Genomic DNA, 25,175 nt, shown 5'->3' on the forward strand with positions numbered 1-25,175 from the left:
TCGACGGCAGTGATGTCCTCCTCATCCTCCTCCTCTGCCGCCTCATCCTCTCTCCACCCCCGCACCAACTCAGCTGCACTGTGCTGATCCCCCTCATCAGCAGCAAGGTTAGGGACCTCCACCAAGTCCTCCTCCTCCTCCCCCTCAGAGGTGGACTGTGCAGCTGCTTGCCGCTCCTGCTGGTCCAAGGCTGCCGCTCCCTGTTCCAGCAAAGCATCGAGGGCCCTGTTCAGCAGACAAACCAGGGGCACCCACTCGCAGACCATAGCATGGTCCCTGCTCACCATGTTAGTGGCCTGCAGAAAGGGAGCCAGCACTAAGCACACCTGCTGCATGTGCCTCCAGTCATCATCGGGGACGATGGACGGGATGTTGCTGGTCTTGTCCCTTCTCTGAGCGGCGGAAACAGTGGCCTGGGCAAGGTACTGGTTGACAGCGTGCTTCTGTTCAACCAGACGCTCCAACATCGCCAGGGTGGAGTTCCAGCGAGTCGGAACGTCAAGGATCAGCCGATGGCGTGGCAGCTCCAGCTCCTTTTGCACGTCTTCCAGGCTCGCACAGGCTGCAGCCGAGCGCCGGAAGTGACGCACAACGTTCCTTGCCGTTTCCAGCAGTTCGCCCATCCCCTGGTAGGTGCGCAAGAACTTCTGCACCACCAGGTTCAGCACGTGGGCAAGACAGGGGATGTGGGTCAGGTTTCCCCTGTCTATTGCGGCAACCAGATTGGCCCCATTGTCGGCCACCACCTCTCCGACTCTGAGGCCTCTGGGGGTCAGCCAAATCCTCTCCTGCTCCTGGAGTTTGGCCAACACATGGGTTGCCGTCAGCTTGGTCTTCTCAAGGCTGACCAAGTGCAGCAGCGCTTGGCAGTGGCGGGCCTTCACGCTGCTGCTGAGGCGGGGGGGTTGGCCAGGTGTGCTGGAGGATGGCAGAGGATCGGAGGAACCTGCTGCAGTTCCCCCGACCCTGCGGGGTGGCACCACCCACTGTGTTGCTGCTGCTGCTGTGCCCGCTGCTGCTCTCCCATTCTCACCCCCTTCCACCAAGCTGACCCAGTGGACAGTGAAGGACAGGTAGCGGCCTGTCCCGAAGCGGCTGCTCCAGGAGTCCATGGTGACGTGGACCCTTTCACCAAACGCGTGCTCCAGCCCTTGCTCCACATTGGCCATCACAAAGCGGTGCAGTGCAGGAATGGCCTTGCGGGCGAAGAAGTGTCTGCTGGGGAGCTGCCAGTCTGGGGCTGCGCAAGCAAGCAGCGCACGAATGTCGCTCCCCTCCTGCACGAGCGTGTACGGCAGGAGTTGGGAGCACATGGCCCGTGCCAGCAAGCCGTTCAGCTGCCGCACGCGACGGCTGCTGGGAGGCAGAGCCCTAACCACCCCCTGGAAGGACTCGCTCAAAAGGCTCTGGCGTGGCCTTTTGCTGGCACGGGAATCAGCAGACACAGCAGAGGAGGCCACTGAGGACTGGCTGCCAGAACAGGCCTCAGTGTCGGCGGCAGGAGTTGCAGAGGGGGGAGGAGCAGTGCGTTTCCGCACTCCTGCTGGTGCTGCTGGAGGAGCAGGAGGGCGGGTGGCTGCTGCTGCTGCTGCTGCTGCTGCTGAAGGCTGTGCAGTGATGGGTGTGGTGCCACTGCCAGCACCAGATGCCTTCAGCCTCTGGAACTCCTCATGCTGGTGGAAATGTTTCACAGCAAGGTGGTTGATGAGCGAGCTGGTGCTGAACTTTAAGGGGTCTGCACCTCTGCTCAACTTCCGCTGACAGTGGTTGCAAGTGGCGTACTTGCTGTACACTGTGGGCATGGTGAAAAAGCGCCAGATTGGTGACAAAAACAACCCCCTACGGCATGGAACCGCTGCTGCCTGTCTCCCTGTGGTGGTTGGGGGGGGGGGGGGGGGGCTTGGGTGCGGCTGGTGGTGGTACTGGCAGATGCTGCTGCTGCTGCTGCTGAGCCTGAAACAACAGCAGGCTGGGGGACCTGCCTACTGCTGCCAATGCTTGCAATGATGCGCCTCCTTGCAAGGCCCACAAGTGCATCCTCCTCCTCCTCCTCAGAGCTGCTGATGACGACATCCCCTGGAGCTGGTGGCACCCAGTCTCTGTCTGTCACCGTGTCATCATCATCCTCCCCCTCCTGAAACATGTCCTGCTGGGATGATGACCCCCCCAAACTCCTCTACTGATGCATTAATGGGCTGCTTGACTGTCGCCACAGTCTTGCTGTCCAATCCCTCATCCCCCAAAGTGCCCATCAGCATCTCCTCCTCCAAATCGCCAACAACAGCAGACAATTGACTCATCATGCCTGGGGTCAAAAGAGTGCTGAGTGACAGGTCGGCGACTGACGGTGAACTGGCCTCCTCCCCAGGCCCTGCTGGGCGGCTGCTGCGAACAGGGGTGGTGGTGGTGGTGGTGAGGGTGGAGGCCTCGGATGCAGAGCTGATGGCGGGCTGCTCATCCTCCGTCATCAGTTGCACCACAGTGTCTGCATCCTTTTCCTCAATGGGACGTTTCCGACTCGGCTGGAGGAAAATCGGAGCAGGTGCTACACGCTGCTGCTGCTGTGTCTCTGCAGCGTGAGTTGCAGATGCTCCTGCTGGGCGGCGCCCAAGGCGTCCACGGCCAGTGGCTATAGGAGGAATGTTAGCCACTGACGCTGCTGCTGCGGAACAGTGCATGGTGGCGCGGCCGCGCCCGCGGCTTGCCACAATGCTGCTCCCTCTCCTCCTGATTCCCTTGCTGCCCTTCCCCTTGCCCAAACCGCGGTGGCTGCCACTTCCAGACATCTTCGATGTTTTGGGCGTAAACACAAAAGTTTTTTAAAAGGGCGGGTGAAAAGTGGGGTACTTTAATGGAGTGGGTTGGTGGGTGAGGTGACTGAGTGAGTGTCTAGTACAGTAAGTAAGTAGTAACAGAGTCAGTAAGTACAACTAGAAGTTACAATAATCAGTAGTAATAATCACAAGGAAATAGAGTGTGTGTACACAGACAGTGAGTGAGTGCACGCACACGCAGGAGCTAGCCTATGAACAGTGACTGAGTGTCCCTACTAGTACAGTAAGTAGTAACAGTAAGTACAACCAGAAATTACAATAATCAATCAGTAATCAGAAGGAAATAGAGTGTGTGTACAGTACACAGACAGTGAGTGCACGCACACGCAGGAGTTAGTAGCCTATGAACAGTGACAGTGAGTGTCCTAGTACAGTTACAGTATATAACTATTCAGAAGGAAATAGAGTGTGTGTACAGTACACAGACAGTGAGTGCACGCACACGCAGGAGCTAGTAGCCTATGAACAGTGACAGTGAGTGTCCTAGTACAGTTACAGTATATAACTATTCAGAAGGAAATAGAGTGTGTGTACACTACAGTACACAGACAGTGAGTGCACGCACACGCAGGAGCTAGTAGCCTATGAACAGTGTCAGTGAGTGAGTGTCCTAGTACAGTTACAGTATATAACTATTCAGAAGGAAATAGAGTGTGTGTACAGTACACAGACAGTGAGTGCACGCACACGCAGGAGCTAGTAGCCTATGGACAGTGACAGTGAGTGTCCTAGTACAGTTACAGTATATAACTATTCAGAAGGAAATAGAGTGTGTGTACACTACAGTACACAGACAGTGAGTGCACGCACACGCAGGAGCTAGTAGCCAATGAACAGTGTCAGTGAGTGAGTGTCCTAGTACAGTTACAGTATATAACTATTCAGAAGGAAATAGAGTGTGTGTACAGTACACAGACAGTGAGTGCACGCACACGCAGGAGCTAGTAGCCTATGAACAGTGACAGTGAGTGTCCTAGTACAGTTACAGTATATAACTATTCAGAAGGAAATAGAGTGTGTGTACAGTACACAGACAGTGAGTGCACGCACACGCAGGAGCTAGTAGCCTATAAACAGTGACAGTGAGTGTCCTAGTACAGTTACAGTATATAACTATTCAGAAGGAAATAGAGTGTGTGTACACTACAGTACACAGACAGTGAGTGCACGCACACGCAGGAGCTAGTAGCCTATGAACAGTGTCAGTGAGTGAGTGTCCTAGTACAGTTACAGTATATAACTATTCAGAAGGAAATAGAGTGTGTGTACAGTACACAGACAGTGAGTGCACGCACACGCAGGAGCTAGTAGCCTATGAACAGTGTCAGTGAGTGAGTGTCCTAGTACAGTTACAGTATATAACTATTCAGAAGGAAATAGAGTGTGTGTACAGTACACAGACAGTGAGTGCATGCACACGCAGGAGCTAGTAGCCTATGAACAGTGACAGTCAGTGAGTGTCCTAGTACAGTTACAGTATATAACTATTCAGAAGGAAAAAGAGTGTGTGTACAGTACACAGACAGTGAGTGCACGCACACGCAGGAGCTAGTAGCCTATGAACAGTGTCAGTAAGTGAGTGTCCTAGTACAGTTACAGTATATAACTATTCAGAAGGAAATAGAGTGTGTGTACACTACAGTACACAGACAGTGAGTGCACGCACACGCAGGAGCTAGTAGCCTATGAACAGTGTCAGTGAGTGAGTGTCCTAGTACAGTTACAGTATATAACTATTCAGAAGGAAATAGAGTGTGTGTACACTACAGTACACAGACAGTGAGTGCACGCACACGCAGGAGCTAGTAGCCTATGAACAGTGACAGTCAGTGAGTGTCCTAGTACAGTTACAGTATATAACTATTCAGAAGGAAAAAGAGTGTGTGTACAGTACACAGACAGTGAGTGCACGCACACGCAGGAGCTAGTAGCCTATGAACAGTGACTGAGTGAGTGTCCTAGTACAGTTACAGTATATAACTACAATACAAAATACAATCAATCAGTACTAAAGGACAGCAGAAATACTGGTATAGATGAGAAATAAACAGAGGACAGGAGAGAACAGCTGCCCACACAGGCAAGGCCCTGAGGCCTAAAGCTGTAAGCCTGCAGCAGCTGTCTGAGTCTCTCTCTATGTAACACAAAAGCTACTAACTAAAATACAATGTCTATCTAACTAACAACAATATAGGTGTATATAGGAGGTGTATGTGAGCAAAAACGCTAGGTAAATGACCACAATAAAGCTCTTGCTAAGCCAACGCACAAAGGAGCAGATCTCTCTCTGTGCAAAGTCGGGCAAGGACGGAGAAACGGAACATGGCGGCCGCTATTTATAGGGTAGGGGCTGGCCAGGGTCCCCCTCAGTGATTGGCTGCCGTCAGAGGGCCTGGGAGCCCTCTGATTGGCTCTAAGGACATCAATCTGGGCTATGACGCTATTCGAGCTCGGTATTCGAGCTCGAATAGCGCTGTTAGCTCGAATAGCGCGAATAGTGAATGGGCTATTCGAGTTCACTCGAATAGCCCATTCGAATAGCTCCAGCTATTCGGAGCTCGAATACCGAGCTCGAATAGCTGAAAAAGAGCTCGAATATTCGAGCTACTCGAATATTCGAGCTCTGCTGAGCACCACTGCTGGCATCCACAACTACAGTACTCTGTCAGGAGTACAAGGTGGCCAAAATGAACTGTCAGGATGTGGGGGGACTCCCTGGACTGAGCTCCACCGTGCAAAGCAATCCGCAGCAGAAGTGGCAGCTCCCTTACTCCGCAGGCGGCTGCAGCGATTAGTGATGTCATCTCTACCTCATGGCTTCCACTAGTGCTGGCTTCTGCTGACTGTGTCATTGTACTTGACTGGCACTAGAGGGAAGCCGTGAGAGAATGAAGGCATTGCTGCTAATTCTGCTGCGGATTACTCTGCACGGGGGGAACACAGGAGGGGCGAGGACACAGAGGGGGACAGAGGAGGACACTATGGGGACAGAGAAGGACACTCCAAGGACACAGGGACACAAGGGGGACAGAGGAGGATACAAGGGGTACAGAGGAGGACACAAGGGGGGCAGAGGAGGACACAAGGGGGGCAGAGGAGGACACAAGGGGGACAGAGGAGGACACAAGGGGGACAGAGGAGGTCACAAGGGCAGCAGAGGAGGACACAAGGGGTACAGAGGACACTCCGATGACACAAGGGAGACAGAGGAGGACACAAGGAGGACAGAGGAGAACACAGGAGGACACAAAAGGTACAAGGGAAAAATAAGATACAGCGGGGACATAATATTTGGGGGAGAAGCTCCATAAGACGTCCTCTGCACCATGAACGCACCAGGTTTAGTACACAGTATATATTTTTCCTGGGTTTTTTTGTCCTTTTAAACCTGGGTGTTATAGTCAGGAGTGTCTTATGGTCTGAAAAGTACAGTAGTAATAATAATATGGTAACACATTAGAGTAAAGTACTGAAGATGCTGGTGCCATATCAATAAATAAAAACTATCAGCTCACATTATTACAAACACAAGAACTTATCTATACGATTCATGAAGAAGCAATCGACAAATCTCTAATAATGTTAAAAAACAGCCACCTCCTTTTAGGTGGAAAAGGCTGTTCAAGTGAACAAAGCTGCAAAATAACAATGTCAAGCCCTTCCCATTAAGGAGTCTGACCTTTGTGACAACCAATCAAAGCTGTTTCTTCCAGAAGGAAGTAAAATTCTCTTCTTCTCTCATTGCTCAACAAGACCCAGATGAGCCAATCAGTGGCAAGCAGAAAGGCCTAGTGCACACCAGAGCGTTTCGGCTGCGGTTTGCGATCCGCTTGGGTAATGTATTTCAATGGGCTGGTGCATACCAGAGTGGGAGGCGTTTTGCAGAAACGCATACTCCCGGGCTGCTGCAGATTTTGGATTGCGGATGCGTTTCTGCCTCAATGTTAAGTATAGGAAAACCGCAAACCGCTCTGAAAAACTGCACTTCAGAGCGGTTTGCCAGGCGTTTTTTGTTACAGTAGCTGTTCAGTAACAGCTTTACTGTAACAATACATAAAATCTACTACCTAGGTTCTCAATGTGTGGTACGCGTACCCCAGGGGGTACTTCTGATGGTTCCAGGGGGTACTCAGGCTTGATATACTTCACCAAAAATAACCAATTTAGAATTTTAGAAAATGATACATCATATTTAAACAACATCAAATTAGTATTTTAGCTAGTTAAAAGCAATAGTAAATGCTTGGAAATTGTTTAGAACCAATTATCATGTAGTACGATTAAATATATATTTGTCAAGGGGTACTTGTGATAATGTTTACTATGCTAGGTGAGTACAGGGTTTTAAAAGGGGTACATACCAATAAAATGTTGAGAAACACTGATCTACTACACCAAAACCACTACACAAAACCGCAAAATGCTAGCTGAAACGCTACAGAAAAAGAAGAAAAACGTTTCAAAATCTGCTAGCATTTTGCGGATCTGCTAGCGGTTTTTGGTGTGCACCAGGCCTTCGAGTCGAAACAATTTCGGGTACCTGGAGTCGGAGGTTTCATAAACTGAGAAGTCGGAGTCTTTCTTTATCATTTTTTTACCAACTCCACAGCCCTGCTTATAATTACTCATACAGTAGAATCCCTTTATAATACACTCCAAGGAACCAGGAAAAGTAGTTTGCTATGTCAGAAGTTTACTATATCAGAATTGGTCATACATTGGCCTCAATTCACTAAGCAGTTTAGACTAGTCTACAAATGGTTTTTAGTCTGCTGATGGTTTGGTGTAATGTTTTAGACCTGTTTTTAGACCTGGTCTAACATTAAGTAATTACACAATTCGCAAAGGCAAGCAAGCAGTAACCACACCCACTTTTTCTGCCAGATTAGGCCAGCTGATTTCTGTAGGTAAAGTAATTCTGTGAGGTATTTTAGATGTGAGGCTGGAACCTTTTGAATTAACTATGCAGGAGTTTAATTGTATGCAGAGAGCTCATCGGAGGAGAAGGACGTCAGTCATAGTTACTCGTTTGTGAATTGCATCTTTTGATCATTTCCCCTGCTTTACCCTCCTAATTACCAAATGGTTTAGACCAGGTCTAAAAACAGGTCTATAACATTTGGTAACAGTGAATTCCCCTTTGATGCAACTGACCAAACCATCAGTAGACTAAAAAACATCTGTAGACTAGTCTAAACTGCTGTGAATTGAGGCCATAGTATAGTTATACAGAGGCATTTGCTGGGACCTGAAGACTGAGTTTACTATATCCAGAGAAGGCGAAAGCTCACTGTTTATTCATCTCTAAGTTAGCTAATAAATGGTATCATCCTGATTCAAAACTCCTTGCTATATCCAGAGATTAACTATATCAGAGTTACTATAACGAGATTCTACTGTAATTACCATTTTTTGCCATAATTTCCGTTTTGCACTGCAGGCGTTCTCCTCCAATCAAGGAGTTCTCTGTGCGTCACACCTCAGTGATGGGCGGAGCAGCTTTACCTGTGCAAAGTATAGCTTTAGCTTCTTCCCTCGGAACTGTGTCTCATGGAGCTCTATCCTGGCTTGTGCTGCCGCTTTGGGATTGCTGAAGTTTATCCGCACCCGCCGGAAGCTCTTAAATAACTGTAAGGTGACACAATCGTCGTACAATCGGAACAGGGATTCAAACTTCTCCTGAAAGAAACAAATCACAACAAAGAAACTTAAAACTAAAAATAAACCCAAATAAGATAATCCAATGTGATAGCCCAAATGATGCGGAACAAAACAAACTTCCCTGGACAGATCAGCAAAAATGGATTCTTTCTGGGGAGGCGGGATCAGTGATGAGTTTCACAATTACAACAAAGCTTTATTGGAAGTTATTCAATGAACAGTACAAACAAATAATGTCTAAACGCCATACATTTAACCTCCCTGGCGGTACGCAGTTGTAGAGGCTACGTCTGCGGGAGGATTATTTCAAATAAAAGTTGCGCTATATGTCCAAGCTAGCACTTTGCTAGCTAATTATGTCCCCCAAGGCCCTTGGCACCGCTCTGATCCCCCCGATCGCCGTCGGCAATATTTACCTGTCCAAGATCCCGCGAGAGCCGCAGCTTCACGATCCAGCTTCACTCGTTGCTATGGCGATTAGCGGACATGATGTCATCTACGTCATGCGCAGTCCCGATCCTCCCCATAGCGAAGCCTGGAGCTGAAGGCTGCAGCTGCGCCATTGCAGGATCCCTGGGGGGGGTACGTATTACGGCAGTGATCGGGGGTGATCGGTGGGGACCGGAGGCACTTGGGGGACATAATTAGCTAGCAAAGTGCTAACTGAAGAATATAGCGCAATTTTTATTTTTACCGCCAGGGAGGTTCAAAAAGGCACCTGGAATAAAAATCAGCTACTGATTGGTATGAAGTTCAATCCTTGGTTACGGTTTCTCTTCAACCTAAACCTACTCACACACAGAACCCTCCCTCTTCCGATGCCTAACCCTAAAAGTTTCATGTTGTTTTCCAGTACAGGAAGAGTTAAAGAGGAACTTCAGTGAAAATAATGTAATAAAAAAGTGCTTCATTTTTACAATAAATTATGTATAAATGATTTAGTCAGTGTTTGCTCATAGTAAAATCTTTCCTCCTCCTGATTTACATTCTGACATTTATCATATAGTGACATTTTTACTGCTGGCAGGTGATGTCAGTGGAAGGAGATGTTGCTTGCTTTTTTGGCAGTTGGAAACAGCTGTAAACAGCTATTTCCCACAATGCAATGAGGTTCACAGACAGGAAACTGTCAGGACAATGGTTATGACATCATTTGTGGGAGTGGTTTCACCACAATATCAGCCATACACAGCCCCCTGATGGGCAGGACGTATGGAGCTCTCGTCATTGCCAATTAGCAGGCATAAGTTTGTAGCGCTCGCTATCTTACTCTGATAAGGCACGTTAACTCTGATAAGGCATGGTAACTCTGGTAAGGCACGCTATTTGTTAGGGCCCGTTCACACTGCACGCGTTTCCAGCCGCGTTTTGGAAACGCGTGCAGGTGGCCGATACGCACGACATCAGACATTGCATAGAGTGCAATGTCTGATGTTCACACTGCATGCGTTCCGGACCTGTGCGGTCCGGGAACGCATGCTGCATGCAGATTTTGCTAAAACGCGTGGCTGTCCCATTCACTTTTCAGTGATGGGATCAGCCACGCAACGCACACAAACGCGGATGGCCATGCGTTCGTACGCGTTGCGGTCCGCACGCGTTCCGCACGCATGGCCATCCGCATTTGTGATCTGAACAGGCCCTTATAGTGAATCAACCCCAGAGTGTGGTTTCTAAACTGCAAATATGACAGCATGATATAAATAAAGCTATATAACAGAAAACAAAAATATGAGACCCTTTTCTTTGCTACTAATGTTCTAGTAATTATCCGTACCACACATACAATTCATCTCATACGTTTATTTTCCCTTCAGTGTCACTTTAAGTGGAAGGGGGTAGAAGGAGCAATGCTATTTATCACCAAGGGAGGCAGAGGCGTAGCAATAGGGGTTGCAGAGGTTGCGACCACATCGGGGCCCTTGGGCCAGAGGGGCCCCGAAGGACCCTCCCTCAACTTCAGTATTAGCTCTCTATTGGTCCTGAGCTCATAATAATGACTTCTATAGATACTTTGAATAGTGGTAATTATTAATAAACTGTTCCCCATCCTCTTCTTGCACCTCTGACACTGTGGTTGCCATTGGCAGGTTTTGGTGCACTGTATCAATTGAAACGTATAGAGTGTTTGGGGGGCCCCAATGTAAAACTTGCATCAGGGCCCACAGCTCCTTAGCTATGCCACTGAAGGGAGGTAATACTAGGTTTAGAGGAGGAATATGTATTTGGCACCAGGGTGTGTTGCACTAGGATATGAGGGAAATATATATTTTGCCCTGAGGTGCTGTGTTAGGTTTTGGAGGCGGTATTTTATGCCAGTTATTTTTGCTAGATTTTGGTAGTAGGAGTGGCTTGGTGTAGGAGCTGTCAGGGTCATAGCTCATAGGTAGCCAGAGCTATCCTCAGCTTTAAGTTGCTAGAGGTGCCCCCAACTGAAGGGAGATCCAGTCAGCGGATTGCTAGGAGAAAAATAGGAGAAAAATGTCTAATCTCTGTAATTCTCTGTAAATTAAATTTTCAGGATTTTACAACTAAAAAAGTACCAAGAAGTTGGTGAAGAGGTACTATCAAAATTATTTTGATTCTTACTTGTTTAAAGAGACACTGAAGCGGAAAAAAAAATATGATATAATGAATTGGTTGTGTACTATGAATAATTACTAGAAGATTAGCAGCAAAGAAAATATTCTCATACTTTTATTTTCAGGTATATAGTGTTTTTTCTAACATTGAACAATTCTATAATATGTGCAGATTACACATTCTACTCAGCATTCAAAATGAGTCTTTCAGAGCAGTCTGTGAAGTAATGACCTCTCCTCTAGCAGAGGAAAAGTAAACAGTTCACTTACAGTTGAGATAATAAAAGTCAGATAACAGCCCTCTCCAGAGAGTTAATGGCTTGTTTGCATAGAGATAACAACTGGAGTTTCTCAACTCTTCCTGTACTGGAAACAATTAGACTGATGTATCTGATCTTAATGTTTTATTTCTTAGCTGTACTACACATAAAAATCATAATATCATCATTTTTTTTTTCGCTTCAGTGTCTCTTTAAATAGCATTTCATGACAACTTATGAAAATATCACCTGGGAGAAAACTCAGGTGAAAAAGTGAATTGTATATGGCCCCAGGACTCTACATAGGTAACGAGGGAGGGAGGCACTAGAGGCGTAGAGATAGGGCTGGTGCACGCCAAGAGTGCTTCTGATCGCTTTTCAAATCGCAAGGGCTTTGAAAAGCGTTTGGCTACTGTAACCCTATGAGGGTGTTCCCACAGCAGCGTTGTGATATTTTTTTTTAATTGCAATCGTGCTGTATGTAGCATTTATAGGAGTGATTCAGCTTGAATGAATGTGCAAACATGCTCATTCGTTCACCAATCACTCTGAAAATTGCTTTACAAAATCCCAAATCGCTAAGCGCTAGCAATTGCGATTTTGGTGTGCACTAGCCCTGAGTCAGCTTATCATCATCGGGTGCCTGTAGGCACTTGCCTACAGTGCCTTATGTTAAATCCAGCCCTGGACAGAGCCCATAAACAAAAATACGCGGTAATGAGCGGTCAGAGATGAAATGACCAGGGCAGAATGTATACGGAGGCTATTGAGTCGCATGGAGGGTGTTTACCCAAATCCACACTTGTTCTAGCCTAGAGCACCCTATTAACAAGGCGAGGAACGTGCATTTTCATAAAGGGTTGGGAATAAAAAGCACTAGTGTTCCTCTTACGACAGGTTGTCATTATATTGAACAGGAAGCAAGGCTGTAATTTTCGGCATGTTCCTGGCTGCGGAGCACTCAGGAGTCACAGTGTGCCTGTCAGCCCCGCTACCTGGTGACGTCAGCTCTGTACGAGAGGGAATGAGAGAAGTAATAGCGCATCAATGACTGGAACAGCTTGTTCTGAGACTTCTGCACGCAGGGTCAGGTAATGGCACTTCCACAGAGCTTAGACTAATGCTACTGCTGGAAAAACAGCCGCCAGACCACCGGAGCTGCAGCACACAACATCCCTAAAGAGGACCTGTTATTGAAGCCCTGACCTGAATCGTGCAGGCGGTCGACAAAGTCAGACCTCGGGACCTCAATGCATGCAGATCAGCAATGCACTGGCCTCTCCTGCTTACCGTACCTCTAGGGCTGTTTTCCACTGAAAATCGCAAGATGTAAATGCAATGAGTTTCTTTGTGATATAAGGGCCGGTTCACACTTGTTTAGGAACCATAATCGTGTTTTATGTTTTTGATGCATTATGACGCAGAGAAAATCGGAGTCACGGATCCCAATGTTAAAAATAGCGTCCATCTTCACTCTGGTCAAAAAAAGGGATCCGTGGGATTCTGTGCATGAAAACTGAATGGAGAATCCTGACTTTGCACTTTTTCCCGGAGCCCAGATCCCCATGGAGGCAATGAAAGGCAACACAAAAACGCATCCCCCTTTACACAGAGAACTTTGCACTAGTGATGGGTCGTTCGCGAACGAGCCAGCTCTAAGAGCCGGCTCTTTGCTGCGAACGACAAGAGCCGGTTCCCAGTTTTGAAAGAGCCGATGCCTCAGCCGCCCCACACAGCTCTGATTTGCTGTGTAATAAAGGGCGCTGAGGCATGCTGGGAGATGTAGTCCTCCTCTTGCAGCTTGTAGGGGCGGAACAGAGCAGTAGCAGGAGGGATTGCCGAGTCAGAGAAGCAGTCTGGAGTTGTCATGGAGACGGGGGCGGGGCTTTTACTCCGATTCTGAGTGGTGTCTGGTGAATTTTAATGAAGAGCCGATTCAGAGCCATAAGAGCCGGCTCTTTAATGGGAGCCGATTCAGAAGAGCCGATTCTCCGAGAAGAGCCGGAATTCCCATCACTACTTTGCACACAAAACGGATGCCAAAGCGGATTGCCTACTGCCTGCTCCTCCCCTCAGCGTCATCTTTACACAGGAAGGAAGGACACATTTTTGACATTTGTTTAAACGGACTGGAAATGTATGCTGCAAAAGCACAACATTTTGAACAATCGTTTAAAATGCATTCCGATCTGCAACCTCACAAGTGTGGACCCAGCCTTACGTTGCAGTTTTTTCTGCGTTTTGCAGTTTCCACTGGATGCTAGGAACAGCAGAAATGCTAAACAATGCAACAAGCATTGGGGAAAATTGGATGGTGCTTGCATCACAATGCTTGGTTTACACATAAAAAAGTGTCTAGTCCAGTCCTGTTAGTTTTTGACAGTGGGCATCAGTTTTGTATGAGTTTCTATGGCTGTGTTCACACAAAAAAGGTGTACATTTCTGGTCCAGTCAGGTAAAACTGATAGAAAACTGATGCAAAAATGATGCATAACTGACAGGACAGTACTGGACTGGACCTGAAATGTACGGATTTAAGTGTGAACCGAGCTTTATGTAAAAATAACCACACAACTAACATTATATACCAGGTGCCCTTGTGTTCTGGGCTTGGAAAACTATATCTGTGCTCCTGGCGATTGGAGCATGATAGGGGGGGTGCATGGCCAGGACTGCACATACGCAGTGGCCCACAACCCAGCTGGGTTGTGGTTGCCCCAGTGATAGAATGGAGGGGCCCGGACTGAAAGGGAGAAAGCTAACGGACTACAGGTGGCTGGAGGAAGCCACAGGCAAGTACAAATCCTTGCGCTTCCTTTGTCTCAGGTTTACTTTAAAGGAAATCTTGTCGAATTAAAAAAGGAGTTTAACCTACCAGGGGCTTTTTGCAGCCCCCTGGAGTCGTACTGTGCCCACGCTGTCCGCCAGCAGCGGTGACCCCCACAAAGCTGGCCGGCCACACGCCACCTCACCATGCTCCCACAGCAGGGAGTGTTCTGCACATGCACAGTACGCAAAATTTGCTACTGCGCATAGCACTGCCGGGCATGGGAGCGTGATTAGGGTGCGCGTGTCTCAGGGCCGCGCATGCGCAGTAGCGGGGGTAGCTGCTGATGGCCAGTGGGACTCAGAGGGACGTCGTGGGCACAGGACGACTCCAGGGGGCTGGAGGAAGCTGCAGGTAGGTACAAATCATTGTGCTATGTTTGTCTCAGGAAAGGGGGGGGGGGGGGTTGCGCATCCCTAAAAAGCGAAGTGTGCAGGTAGCTTATTAGAGAAGCTGCACATGTGAGCTGTTGGTCATTTCAGATGCAGCCTGTTGTAGTACGCGCTGGCCCTCTCCTCGCTGTCCATTAAAATGTAAGTTACACAATTTTGCTTAGCTGCTCCCAGGGTTATACATATGTTGATTTAAACTTCGGTTAGGCCACTTGCCCGGAGGTCTACCTCACCGTGGTGCAAGTGTCCAGTATATTATGCTTTGTATGCAAACTATAGTGGAAGCCAAAGTTCCTCCATAGCATAATAAATGTAGCATTTGTTTTTGGACGCAGGGCATGCATTTTCAGCCTAATAGAGGTGGTGCATGCCTGAACGATTAACCAGTCAATTGCAGCATGTTTTTAGGGATGCGCAACCCCCCCCCCCCCCCTTTTCCTAATTTTGCTAGTATGTAACTACCAGGTTAGCTTCTCCCAGCCCATATTCCTGAGTTTCCTGTTTGCATGGTAAGTAATAGTAGTTGTGCATATGTTTTGCATCTGATTTTAATGCAAAGTGTGCATATAGCTTATTAGAGGTGCTGCACATGTGTACTGCTGGTCATTTCAGATGCAGCCTGTTGCGGTATGCGCTGGCCCTCTCCTCGCTATCTTTGTCTCAGGTTTACTTTAACAGTGGTTTTGAGGTAGTGGGGATGACTTGAGGACCAAACAGATTACGTTGAACATGAATCCCTGCGAAAACATTATCAGTTCTCCGGAACCCCTCTGTCCCTGTGTATGAGGCACTTCTGGCGTGCAGCGTGCACAGAGGAGAACGCAAGGTCATCCCATCTAGACTGCAATCTGACTGTTTTCCCGAGGGAGCGGTAAATATCACACGCGCACAGATGCCGCCCTGAGAGGCAGTATTTACCCATTATCCACTGATAAGTGCCGACACAACAACTTGACATTTTAGATCTCAACCTTTGCCCAAAGTTTCAGCTCTTCTCTGAAAGTACTTTCTGTTCTTGACAAACAAGCAGAAGGAAGCTGCGAGGTCAGGATGATCCTCTTCTACGGCAAATCAGCCAGCAGCTGAGCATTAACTCGCGAGCGAGGCCACGGGGCTCCAGGGATGTGGTATAAAACCCTCCTCCCGTCTTCCTATTAGGACATCAGCACAATCTTCACCTTATGCTTCCCCCGGACTAACATCCCAGTGCTGCCATGGCAACAGGAAACAAGCTGGGACGAGGACGTGATGGGGGCATGATGGCCTGACCTGCAAGACGTTTCATCAGATCGGGCGTTCAATACCAATAACCTTTGTCATCTATGCTTTTTAAAATACTTGTGTCCTTCGAAATGTGTACAAAAAAGTGTGGATACCACTTCACTCCACACGGTCCCTGAACCCGGTTAGCAAAAACTTGGCAACAACATAATAAAAAAGAGATGGTCCGCACTTGTCCGTCGCGACTACGATATAGCTGGTCACATCCAGAAATCCATATATTACACAGCTGTATGATATACTGTATTTTTTGGACTATAAAACTCACTTTTTCTCCCCCAAAAGTGGAGAAAAAAGTCACTGCATCTTATAGTCCAAATGCAGAGAGTTCCTGATTTGTGAACGACTGTCAATACAAACCTCCAACCCGCTGCAATGTCGGGGACTCCCTGTACGGTGCCCATGCAGAGGAGGACACAGGGGACAAACAGAGGACACAAAGGGGCATAGAGGAGGACACAAGGCAGACACAAAGGGGCATAGAGGAGGACACAAGGCAGACACAAAGGGGCATAGAGGAGGACACAAGGCAGACACAAAGGGGCATAGAGGAGGACGCAAGGCGGACACAAAGGGGCATAGAGGAGGACGCAAGGGGGAAACAGGACGCCACAAGGGGGACAGAAGAGGACACAAGGAGACACAAGACGTACAAGGGGGAATGAGGTACTAAGGGGGCATAAGCCACAAGATGCCCCTTCACCATGAATGCTCCAGGTTTAGCATATTTTTTCCCCTGGTTACTGTCCTCTAAACCTAGGTGCGTCTTATGGTCATGAGCGTATTATAGTCCGAAAAATACTGTATATAGATTTCTGGATAAGTCCAGCAATAAAGTAGTCTTATTCAATAACACATTTGCACGCTGGTATTGCTTTAAATGTACCTGGTAGTTCGCCTCCTCTGTAAAGAGTATCTGTAACATAAAAAGTTCCCCTGGGGGGTACTCAACTCGATAGGTCCTCCTCCGTCCCACAGTGGCAGCGATCGAGCTCCCCGAATGGCGCGGATGTAAATATTTATCTTCCCGTCTCCAGCGCAGCGGCAGTAGCGGCATTCGGATCGGAAATACCCAAACGCGGTCGGTTCCGCTCTACTGCACAGGTGCAAGTCTCCTGCGTCTGTGCAGTAGAGCAGACCCGACTGAGATCGGCTGTTTCCGAGCACAACAGCGCTCCCGCTGGAACCAGAAAAGGGAAATATTGCACAGCCTGACAAATTGTCGGCTGTGCATTCCGTGGGCTGCAGCGAGACCGCCGTGGGACACAGGAGAACGGGGGAATCCTCGATAGGGTCCAGAAGCTTCCCCCTACCGAGGTGCCCTGCCCCCCCCCCCCCCACACACACACACACAATTCACTGAAAATTTGGTGTGGCTAGTCACAAGGCTTATTATTTAGCCACTAGTGACCTAAGCCTGTTTTAAAACGGGCTGAAGGTCTGTCACCACCGCAAGTGCGCACCCACCTACCGCACGCACAGCCCGCCAAGCGCAGTAGTGCAAAAGCACTGACACAGGTACAGGATGCAGGGCCACGTGCCTTTCATTAGTTAGGATGTTATTGGCATTGTTATTACTACAGCATAATATATCAGCACCGAGATACTAGCAGTAATGATGTTGCCAAAACCAACTGTGAAGACGTGTGATTGTCATAGCAGCATTATACAGTGGGATGCAAAAGTTTGGCCAACATTGTTAATCGTCATGATTTTCCTGTATAAATCGTTGGTTACTACGATAAAAAATGTCAGTTAAATATATCATATAGGAGACACACACAGTGATATTTGAGAAGTGAAATGAAGTTTATTGGATTTACAGAAAGTGTGCAATAATTGTTTAAACAAAATTAGGCAGGTGCATACATTTGGGCACCACCAAAAAGAAATGAAATCAATATTTAGCAGATTCTCCTTTTGCAGACATTACAGCCTCTGAACATTTTTTGTAGGTTCCAATGAGAGTCTAGATTCTGCTTGAAGGTATTTTGATCATCTAGTACATTCAGGTTTGATGGCTTCCGAGCATGGACAGCTCTCTTTAACTCACACCACAGATTTTCAATTATATTCAGGTCTGGGAACTGAGATGGCCATTCCAGAACGTTGTACTTGTTCCTCTGCATGAATGCCTTAGTGGATTTTGAGCAGTGTTTTGTTGAAAGATCCAGCCCTGGGACAGCTTCAGCTTTGTCACTGATTCCTGGGCATTGGTCTTCAGAATCTGCTGATACTGAATGGAATCCATGCGTCCCTCATCTTTGACAAGATTCCCAGTCCCTGCACTGGCCACACAGCCCCACAGCATGATGGAACCACCACCATATTTTACTGTAGGTGGCAGGTGTTTTTCTTGGAATGCTGTGTTGTTTTTTCTCCATGCATAAAGCCCCTTGTTATGCCCAAATAACTCAATTTTAGTTTCATCAGTCCACAGCACCTTATTCCAAAATTAAGCTGGCTTGTCCAAATGTGCTTTAGCATACCTCTATTTGTGCTGTAGGTGAAGAAAAGGCTTCCTCTGCATCTCTCTCGCATACAGCATCTCCTTGTGTAAAGTGCGCCGAATGGTTGAACGATGCACAGTGACTCCAGCTGCAGCAAGATGATGGTGTAGGTCTTTGGTGCAGGTCTGTGGGTTAACTCTGACTGTTCTCACCATTCGTTGCTTCTGTTCATCCAAGATTTTTCTTGGTCTGCCACTTCGAGCCTTAACTTGAACTGAGCCTGTGGTCTTCCATTTCCTCAGTATGTTCCTAACTGTGGAAACAAACAGCTGAAATCTCTGAGACAGCTTTCTGTATCCTTCCCCTAAACCATGATGGTGAACAATCTTTGTCTTCAGGTCATTTGAGAGTTGTTTTGAGACCCCCGAGTGGCTTCAAAGAAAATTAAAAGATGAGGGAAACTTACAATTGACCTCCTTAAATACTCTTTCTCATAATTGGATTCACCTGTGTGTGTAGGACAGGGGTCACTGAGCTTACCAAGCCAATTTGAGTTCCAATAATTAGTTTTAAAGGTTTTGGAATCAATAAAATGACAACAGTGCCCAAATGTATGCACCTGCCCAATTTTATTTAAACAATTATTGCACACTTTCTGTAAATCCAATAAACTTAATTTCACTTTTCAAATATCACTGTGTGTGTCTCCTATATGATATATTTAACTGACATTTTTTATATTAACAACCAACGATTATATATACAGGAAAAATATTAATGATTAACAAGTATGCCCAAACGTTCACATCCCACTGTATCATCTCTAGGCTCACTGGTGGGACAGGAACTGATCCAAGTGGTTCAAAGATTTTGTTTAGAAACCACTATACAAATCAGGTGAATGAAGAGTATTCTTGCGCCAAAGTACTGTGCGCATGTCCCTTCTGGACTAAAAGAGACGCATCAGGAACAACAACAACAATAGTAATATTGTTGACTCCTAGTATTTATTACCTTGGGATCATGTTCTGAGTAATGTGGTTATGAATGTTCTGTTGTTGCCACAGTGACCACAAAGCCTAGATGCATGTGTGGAGTGTGTGGTGTCTATATGTGTGTGTAGTGTGTAGGTGGTGTGTGTGTTTGTGGTGTTGTGTGTGTGTGTGTGTGTGTGGAGTGTGAGTGTGTGTGTGTGGTGTGTGTGTTTGCGGTGTTTTTGTGGTGTTGTGTGTGTTTGTGGTGTTGTGTATGTGTGGAGTGTGTGTGTGTGTGTGAGGTGTGTGTGGAGTGTGTGTGTGTGTGTATGTGTGTGTGAGGTGTGTGTGGAGTGTGTTTTTGTGGTGTTGTTTGTGTGTGTATGTGTGGAGTGTGGGTGAGTGTGTGTGTTGGTGGTGTGTGTGTGGTATGTATGTGTGGTGTGTGTGTGTGTGTGTGTAATGTGGTGTGTGTGTGTGTGTGTGTGTGTGTTGTGTGTGTAATGTGGTGTGTGTGTGTGTGTGTGTAATGTGTGTAATGTGTGTGTGTGTGTGTGTGTGTGTGTGTGTGTGTGTGTGTGTGTGTGTGTTGTGTGTGTAATGTGGTGTGTGTGTGTGTGTGTGTTTGTGTGTCCCAGGCAACTTGCTCTAATCCAGCAATCTGTATGCATGACCCATTCGCAGCGGCACTAATTTCTCCCACTATCTGAGGTCCGTACTCTGGGCTCTCCCCGCCCCTCCCGGTGGTGAGGGTGATTGTATTCCCCCTCTTCGCAGCTCATTTACATATCACCCAGGGAGAGCCGGCAGCGGCTCACGATTTTTCTACTGCAGTCGCAAGCAAAGAAATTCATACGAGAGGATAATTGACTTCATTAGGCTTGTGATTGCCCTGGAGAGGCAGCCAAGCAGAACAGGCAGCGCATACAATGGAAGCGGCAGATAAAATCGGGACAAACGCTGTTCAAAGAAAGAGGCGGATGTGCTGTAACCCCTAGCAACCAGTTATTATCTCCACATAAGAGCCGCCAGAATCCTGGAAGATGACTGCTGATTGCTGGATTTGGATTACTCCATCTCGCTTCTTATCTCCTTCAGCAGCATTTTACTGCTGTCACTAGGCATAGATGGTGCTCAGTCTGGGTAATAAGAGATCTTCAGTTACAAATCCGTCAGGCAATATCAACCATTTTACTACCTTGTAACCTTACATTCGCTACCATAGAAGAATGGACTATTCCGATCAATATTCTATCGATTGTTTGGCCAAAATCCATAGTTGAAGGCCCTGCTTTGTAAAAGGTTTTAGTTATAGTCAGTCTTCATCAAACCCGATATCGAATCTATTAAAAACAATACATAGTGTATGTCTGTATGTCTGCCATAAAGCTATATATGAGAGCATTCGAATTCGGCTAATAAAAACTGCCTCTGGCAAGAGTCTAGCGTGTGTAAGGGCTGGTTCACACTATGGTCTTAACCTGCCTGGCGTTCTGATAAGATCGCCAGGGAGGCTGCGGGAGGTTTTTTTTTAAATAAAAAAAAAACTATTTCATGCAGCCAACTGAAAGTTGGCTGCATGAAAGCCCACTAGAGGGCGCTCCGGAGGCGTTCTTCCGATCGCCTCCGGCGCCCAGAATAAACAAGGAAGGCCGCAATGAGCGGCCTTCCTTTTTTTGCTTACATCGTCGCCATAGCGACGAGCGGAGTGACGTCATGGACGTCAGCCGACGTCCTGACGTCAGCCGCCTCCGATCCAGCCCTTAGCGCTGGCCGGAACTTTTTGTTCCGGCTACGCTGGGCTCAGGCGGCTGGGGGGACCCTCTTTCGCCGCTGCTCGCGGCGGATCGCCGCAGAGCGGCGGCGATCAGGCAGCACACGCGGCTGGCAAAGTGCCGGCTGCATGTGCTGCTTTTTACTTGAGCCAAATCGGCCCAGCAGGGCCTGAGCGGCAGGCTCCGGCGGTACTGGACGAGCTGAGCTCGTCCAGACCGCTCAGCAGGTTAATTCACTAAACCGTGCTAACTCATATCACGGCTGCGCTAGCATTTTGCCGTAACGGTTTTGATGCGAAAATGTGTGATTGCGCATGAACATTTTTGATTTAACTAAAATTGCAAATGCGCTACCTGTACCATTTTCTGAGCGCGTTGGTTAAATGGAAGGTATAGGGAAATCTCAAAGCACTTGAAAAAACGCTTTGTATAGAGATTTCCCGAGAGCTTTTATGCATAAATACATTGTATTTATTCATTTCCGGGTCAAAGATTTAACTTCCTGACTGACGTCAGGAAGTGAAAAAAATGATTTGCTCTGCAAAAGCGTTATGTGCAAAGCGCAGGGTAAAGTGCTTTAAAGTGAACCAGAGAGGAAGCACCCTCATGTATTTTACCATATATATCAGTGGGAACATTACAGAAAACACCTACCCTGCTCTCTGTTTCATTCCTCACTGCTCAGCCTGCTTGTTAGCCGCTCTGATAAAATCCCCGACTGAGCATTCAGTCTGGCTTTGCTATGACTCAGCTATATTGATTTCTGAGCAGAGCCACAAGGGGGCAGGCTTGGGCTTGAAAAGACATAACAGAAGACAGACTCGGCTATAATGATTCCTGAGCAAAGCCAGACTAAATGCTCAGTCGGGGATTTTATCAGGGCTGGTAACAAGCAGGCTGAGCAGTGAAGAATGAAACAGAGAGCAGGGTAGGTGTTTTCTCTACGGTTCCCACTGATATATATGGCAAAATACATGAGAGTGCTTCATCTCTGGTTCACTTTAAAAACTCTCAATAAATCGCTCAGTTCTTGCTATAGCGCTGGCGATTTATAATGTGAACATAGCCTAATGGTGCACACCTCCATGCCCACAGAAAGCCACACTGTCACCCTCTTACCCCACCATAGTAACAGATGCTTCGCTAGCCTGCAGGCTAGCTGCTGTAGAGTTCTACTTCAAAGGACAACTAAAGTGAGAGGGATATCAAGGCTGCCACATTTATTTCCTTTTAAAAAATGCACACTGCCTGGCCGTCCTGCTGACCCTCTGCCTCTAACACTTTTAGCCATAGACCCTAAACAAGCATGTCAATGTTTGACTCAAGTTTGACTGCATGCTTGGTTCAGGGGTGTGATTCAGATACTACTGAAGCATGAAACAACGGCAGGACTGCCAGGCAACTGGTATCGTTATTAGGAAATAAATATGGCAGCCTCCATATCTCTCTCACTCTATGCATCCTTTAAACCGGACCTGAGCTCAGAAGTTCCTCTCTGCTCTAAGGGCCCGTTTCCACTTGTGCCGCATGCGTCAGTGAGACGCACGGCGGCACCTCCGGGTCTGCGGGAACGCAGGCGAATCCCAGAAGCCGTGCGCGGCTATGGGACTCCCAGCCTCACGCGTGAAAACTGTGGGCAGTGTTGGCCGAATCGCTAGGGTAAGCGATTCGGCCGGCGGCACCATAGTTTCCTATGGCAGAGTTTCCCCGCGAGATTTGCCTGCGGGGAAACTCTGCGGATTCGGAGCGGTTTGTGGAAACGGGCCCTAAAAGATACACAACAGCATAATAACTTTTACAGAAAAACATTTCTTTGTTACAGCTGATACAAATCCTGCAATAAATCTGCGGTGTCTACTTCCTGCTTTCATGGAAGCAGACATAGTGTTAACATCCTGTGTTTACAAATTAGCTGCTCTTCTGAGGCAGCCAGTTAACAGCTGAGAGATCAAATTACACGCGAGATTAGTTGCAGATGAGGAGAGAATTAGACAGGCTAAACTCTCTATATACATACAGGTGCATTTCTCTATGTTTTCCTTCTGTCTAGTGCCAGAGTTCAGGTGCACTTAACCCTCCTGGCGGTCTATTAGAAACCGACAGGGGGCTGCGCAGCACTATTTTTTTTTTTTTAAATCATGTAGCGAGCCTAGGGCTCGCTACATGATAACCGCTGTACAGCGGCATCCCCCCGCCTCCGGCGATCTTTGATCAGGAAATCCTGTTCAAAGAACGGGATTTCCTGAAGGGCTTCCCCCGTCGCCATGGCGACGGGGCGGGATGACGTCACCGACGTCATGGACTTAGTGACGTCTAAGGGAGTCCTGATCCACCCCTCAGCGCTGCCTGGCACTGATTGGCCAGGCAGCGCACGGGGTGGGGGGGGGGGGGCACGGCGATCAGTGGCGATCCAGCGCGGAGCGGCAGCGATCGGAATGCACACGCAGCTAGCAAAGTGCTAGCTGCGTGTTGCAGAAAAAAAAGTGAGCAAATCGGCCCAGCAGGGCCTGAGAAATCCTCCTGCACGGCATAGCCTGAGCTCAGCTCGGGCTTACCACCAGGAAGGTTAAAGGACACCCGAAGCGAAAATAAACTAATGCAATAAATGATTGTATCTATCTTCTTTCTCCTAAAAATGACTTTTTAGATATTCCAGTTTTATTTTATGTTTAAATCTACTTTTTTTAAGTTTTAACTGTTTTATTGTTTTTGCTCAATGACACACTCATTGAAGTATGCCAGAGCTAAAATATATGACCTATTGACCCTTTTTATTTCTTTCCTGCTCTCAGAAGCCATTTCCTGCTAGGAAAGTGTTTTATAGTTGGAATTTCTTATCAGTGAGGGTCACACTGTAGTCACTTCCTGTCTGAGTCAGGACTGAGTCAGCAACTTGCATACATGATATTTAACTCTTTCAGACAGAGAAAGAAAAAAAGGAACACAGCATAGTTATTAGTGTGCTTGACACTGTATATACCCATGTCTATCTCATCATGTCACACGTCACACGTCACTTCGGGTATCCTTTAAGAAGGACTTGTGCTCCCAAACTCACCTCTGCTGTAGAGTTCTACTTCAAAGGACAACTGAACTGAGAGGGATATGGAGGCTGCCATATTTATTTCATTTAAGAAAAAATACACATTGCCTGGCTGCGCTGCTGATTTCAGGTGGGTGATTTAGACCCATGATGGATCAGGCAACTGGTATTATTTAAAAACAAATAAATATGGCAGCCTCCATATACCTTTCACTTTATGTTATCATGCCTCCTCCCCCCCAAGAGAACGGGTGTGATGAAGGGATCATGGTACGCCCTCACACAGCGGCTCGTGCCTGAAATATTGTGTTATGAAGATGACAAAGATACGCCAGGAAGACAGAATGTACGAGCCACAGCAGCCAATGATTAGCGGGCTACGGCTTGCCGTCCAGGCAACGGTGGTGAGAGTGTAAGGAACGACACTTGGCGCGCATCAAATTCATTAGAACAATTGATTGGTTTGTCTTGTCCTTGTTATGAAAATCAATCATGTGCAGACAGATAATAGCTGGCAGGTTATTCCAGACATCTCTGATAAGAAGATGTGCAGCAGGACTCCCCTGGGGACGGCAGCAGCAGGTGGATGGGATGTGCGCTGTGTGTGTGTCTTGCGTGTGCAACTCAGACACTACTGAGCTGAAGACAGCCAGACAACTGGCAATCTGTAGAAAGAGACAGCTGGTCGTACATCACCCCATGTATGACCAGATCGACCATTAGATAGATCCCTCTCAGATCGAATCTGATCCACTGCTTGGCCACACTACACACCATTTCCAATAGATTTAGTGGAATGGAGTCGGTACAAAAATCATCCGACTCGAAACCTCGGTTCATGAAACCTTGGATTCGGACTCCGACTACTGGTACCCAGAACTGCTCAGACTCCTTGACTTCAACTCTTAGGGCTCATTCACACTGCAAATCGTGTGCAGTACACCATCCGTTTTTGGAAAGTTCCTGCGTTGAGTATTCATGCGTTGTCATGCGTTTTATATGCGTTTTGTATGCGTTGCGTTGCGTTGCGAAATTTGAAACATCTAGCATTTGAAGCAGTAGCCAATCAGTGATGAGCAGAGTTGTCCTATGATTT

At 47.4% G+C, this 25,175-nt stretch overlaps 1 protein-coding gene across 5 annotated transcripts in view; it reads right to left on the minus strand.

The window, feature by feature from the left end:
• RCAN2 (regulator of calcineurin 2) overlaps window positions 1–25,175 on the minus strand; it is a 145,732-nt gene that overhangs the window by 26,467 nt on the left and 94,090 nt on the right. For all 5 annotated transcript variants that reach the window (XM_068280176.1, XM_068280177.1, XM_068280178.1 and 2 more), the window contains one exon: window positions 8,340–8,513. In XM_068280176.1, coding sequence (XP_068136277.1) covers window positions 8,340–8,513 — 174 coding nt within the window. The remainder of the gene's footprint in view (window positions 1–8,339; window positions 8,514–25,175) is intronic.

The sequence above is a fragment of the Hyperolius riggenbachi genome, chromosome 4 (genome assembly GCF_040937935.1).
Source record: "Hyperolius riggenbachi isolate aHypRig1 chromosome 4, aHypRig1.pri, whole genome shotgun sequence".
Taxonomy (NCBI): Eukaryota; Metazoa; Chordata; class Amphibia; order Anura; family Hyperoliidae; genus Hyperolius; species Hyperolius riggenbachi.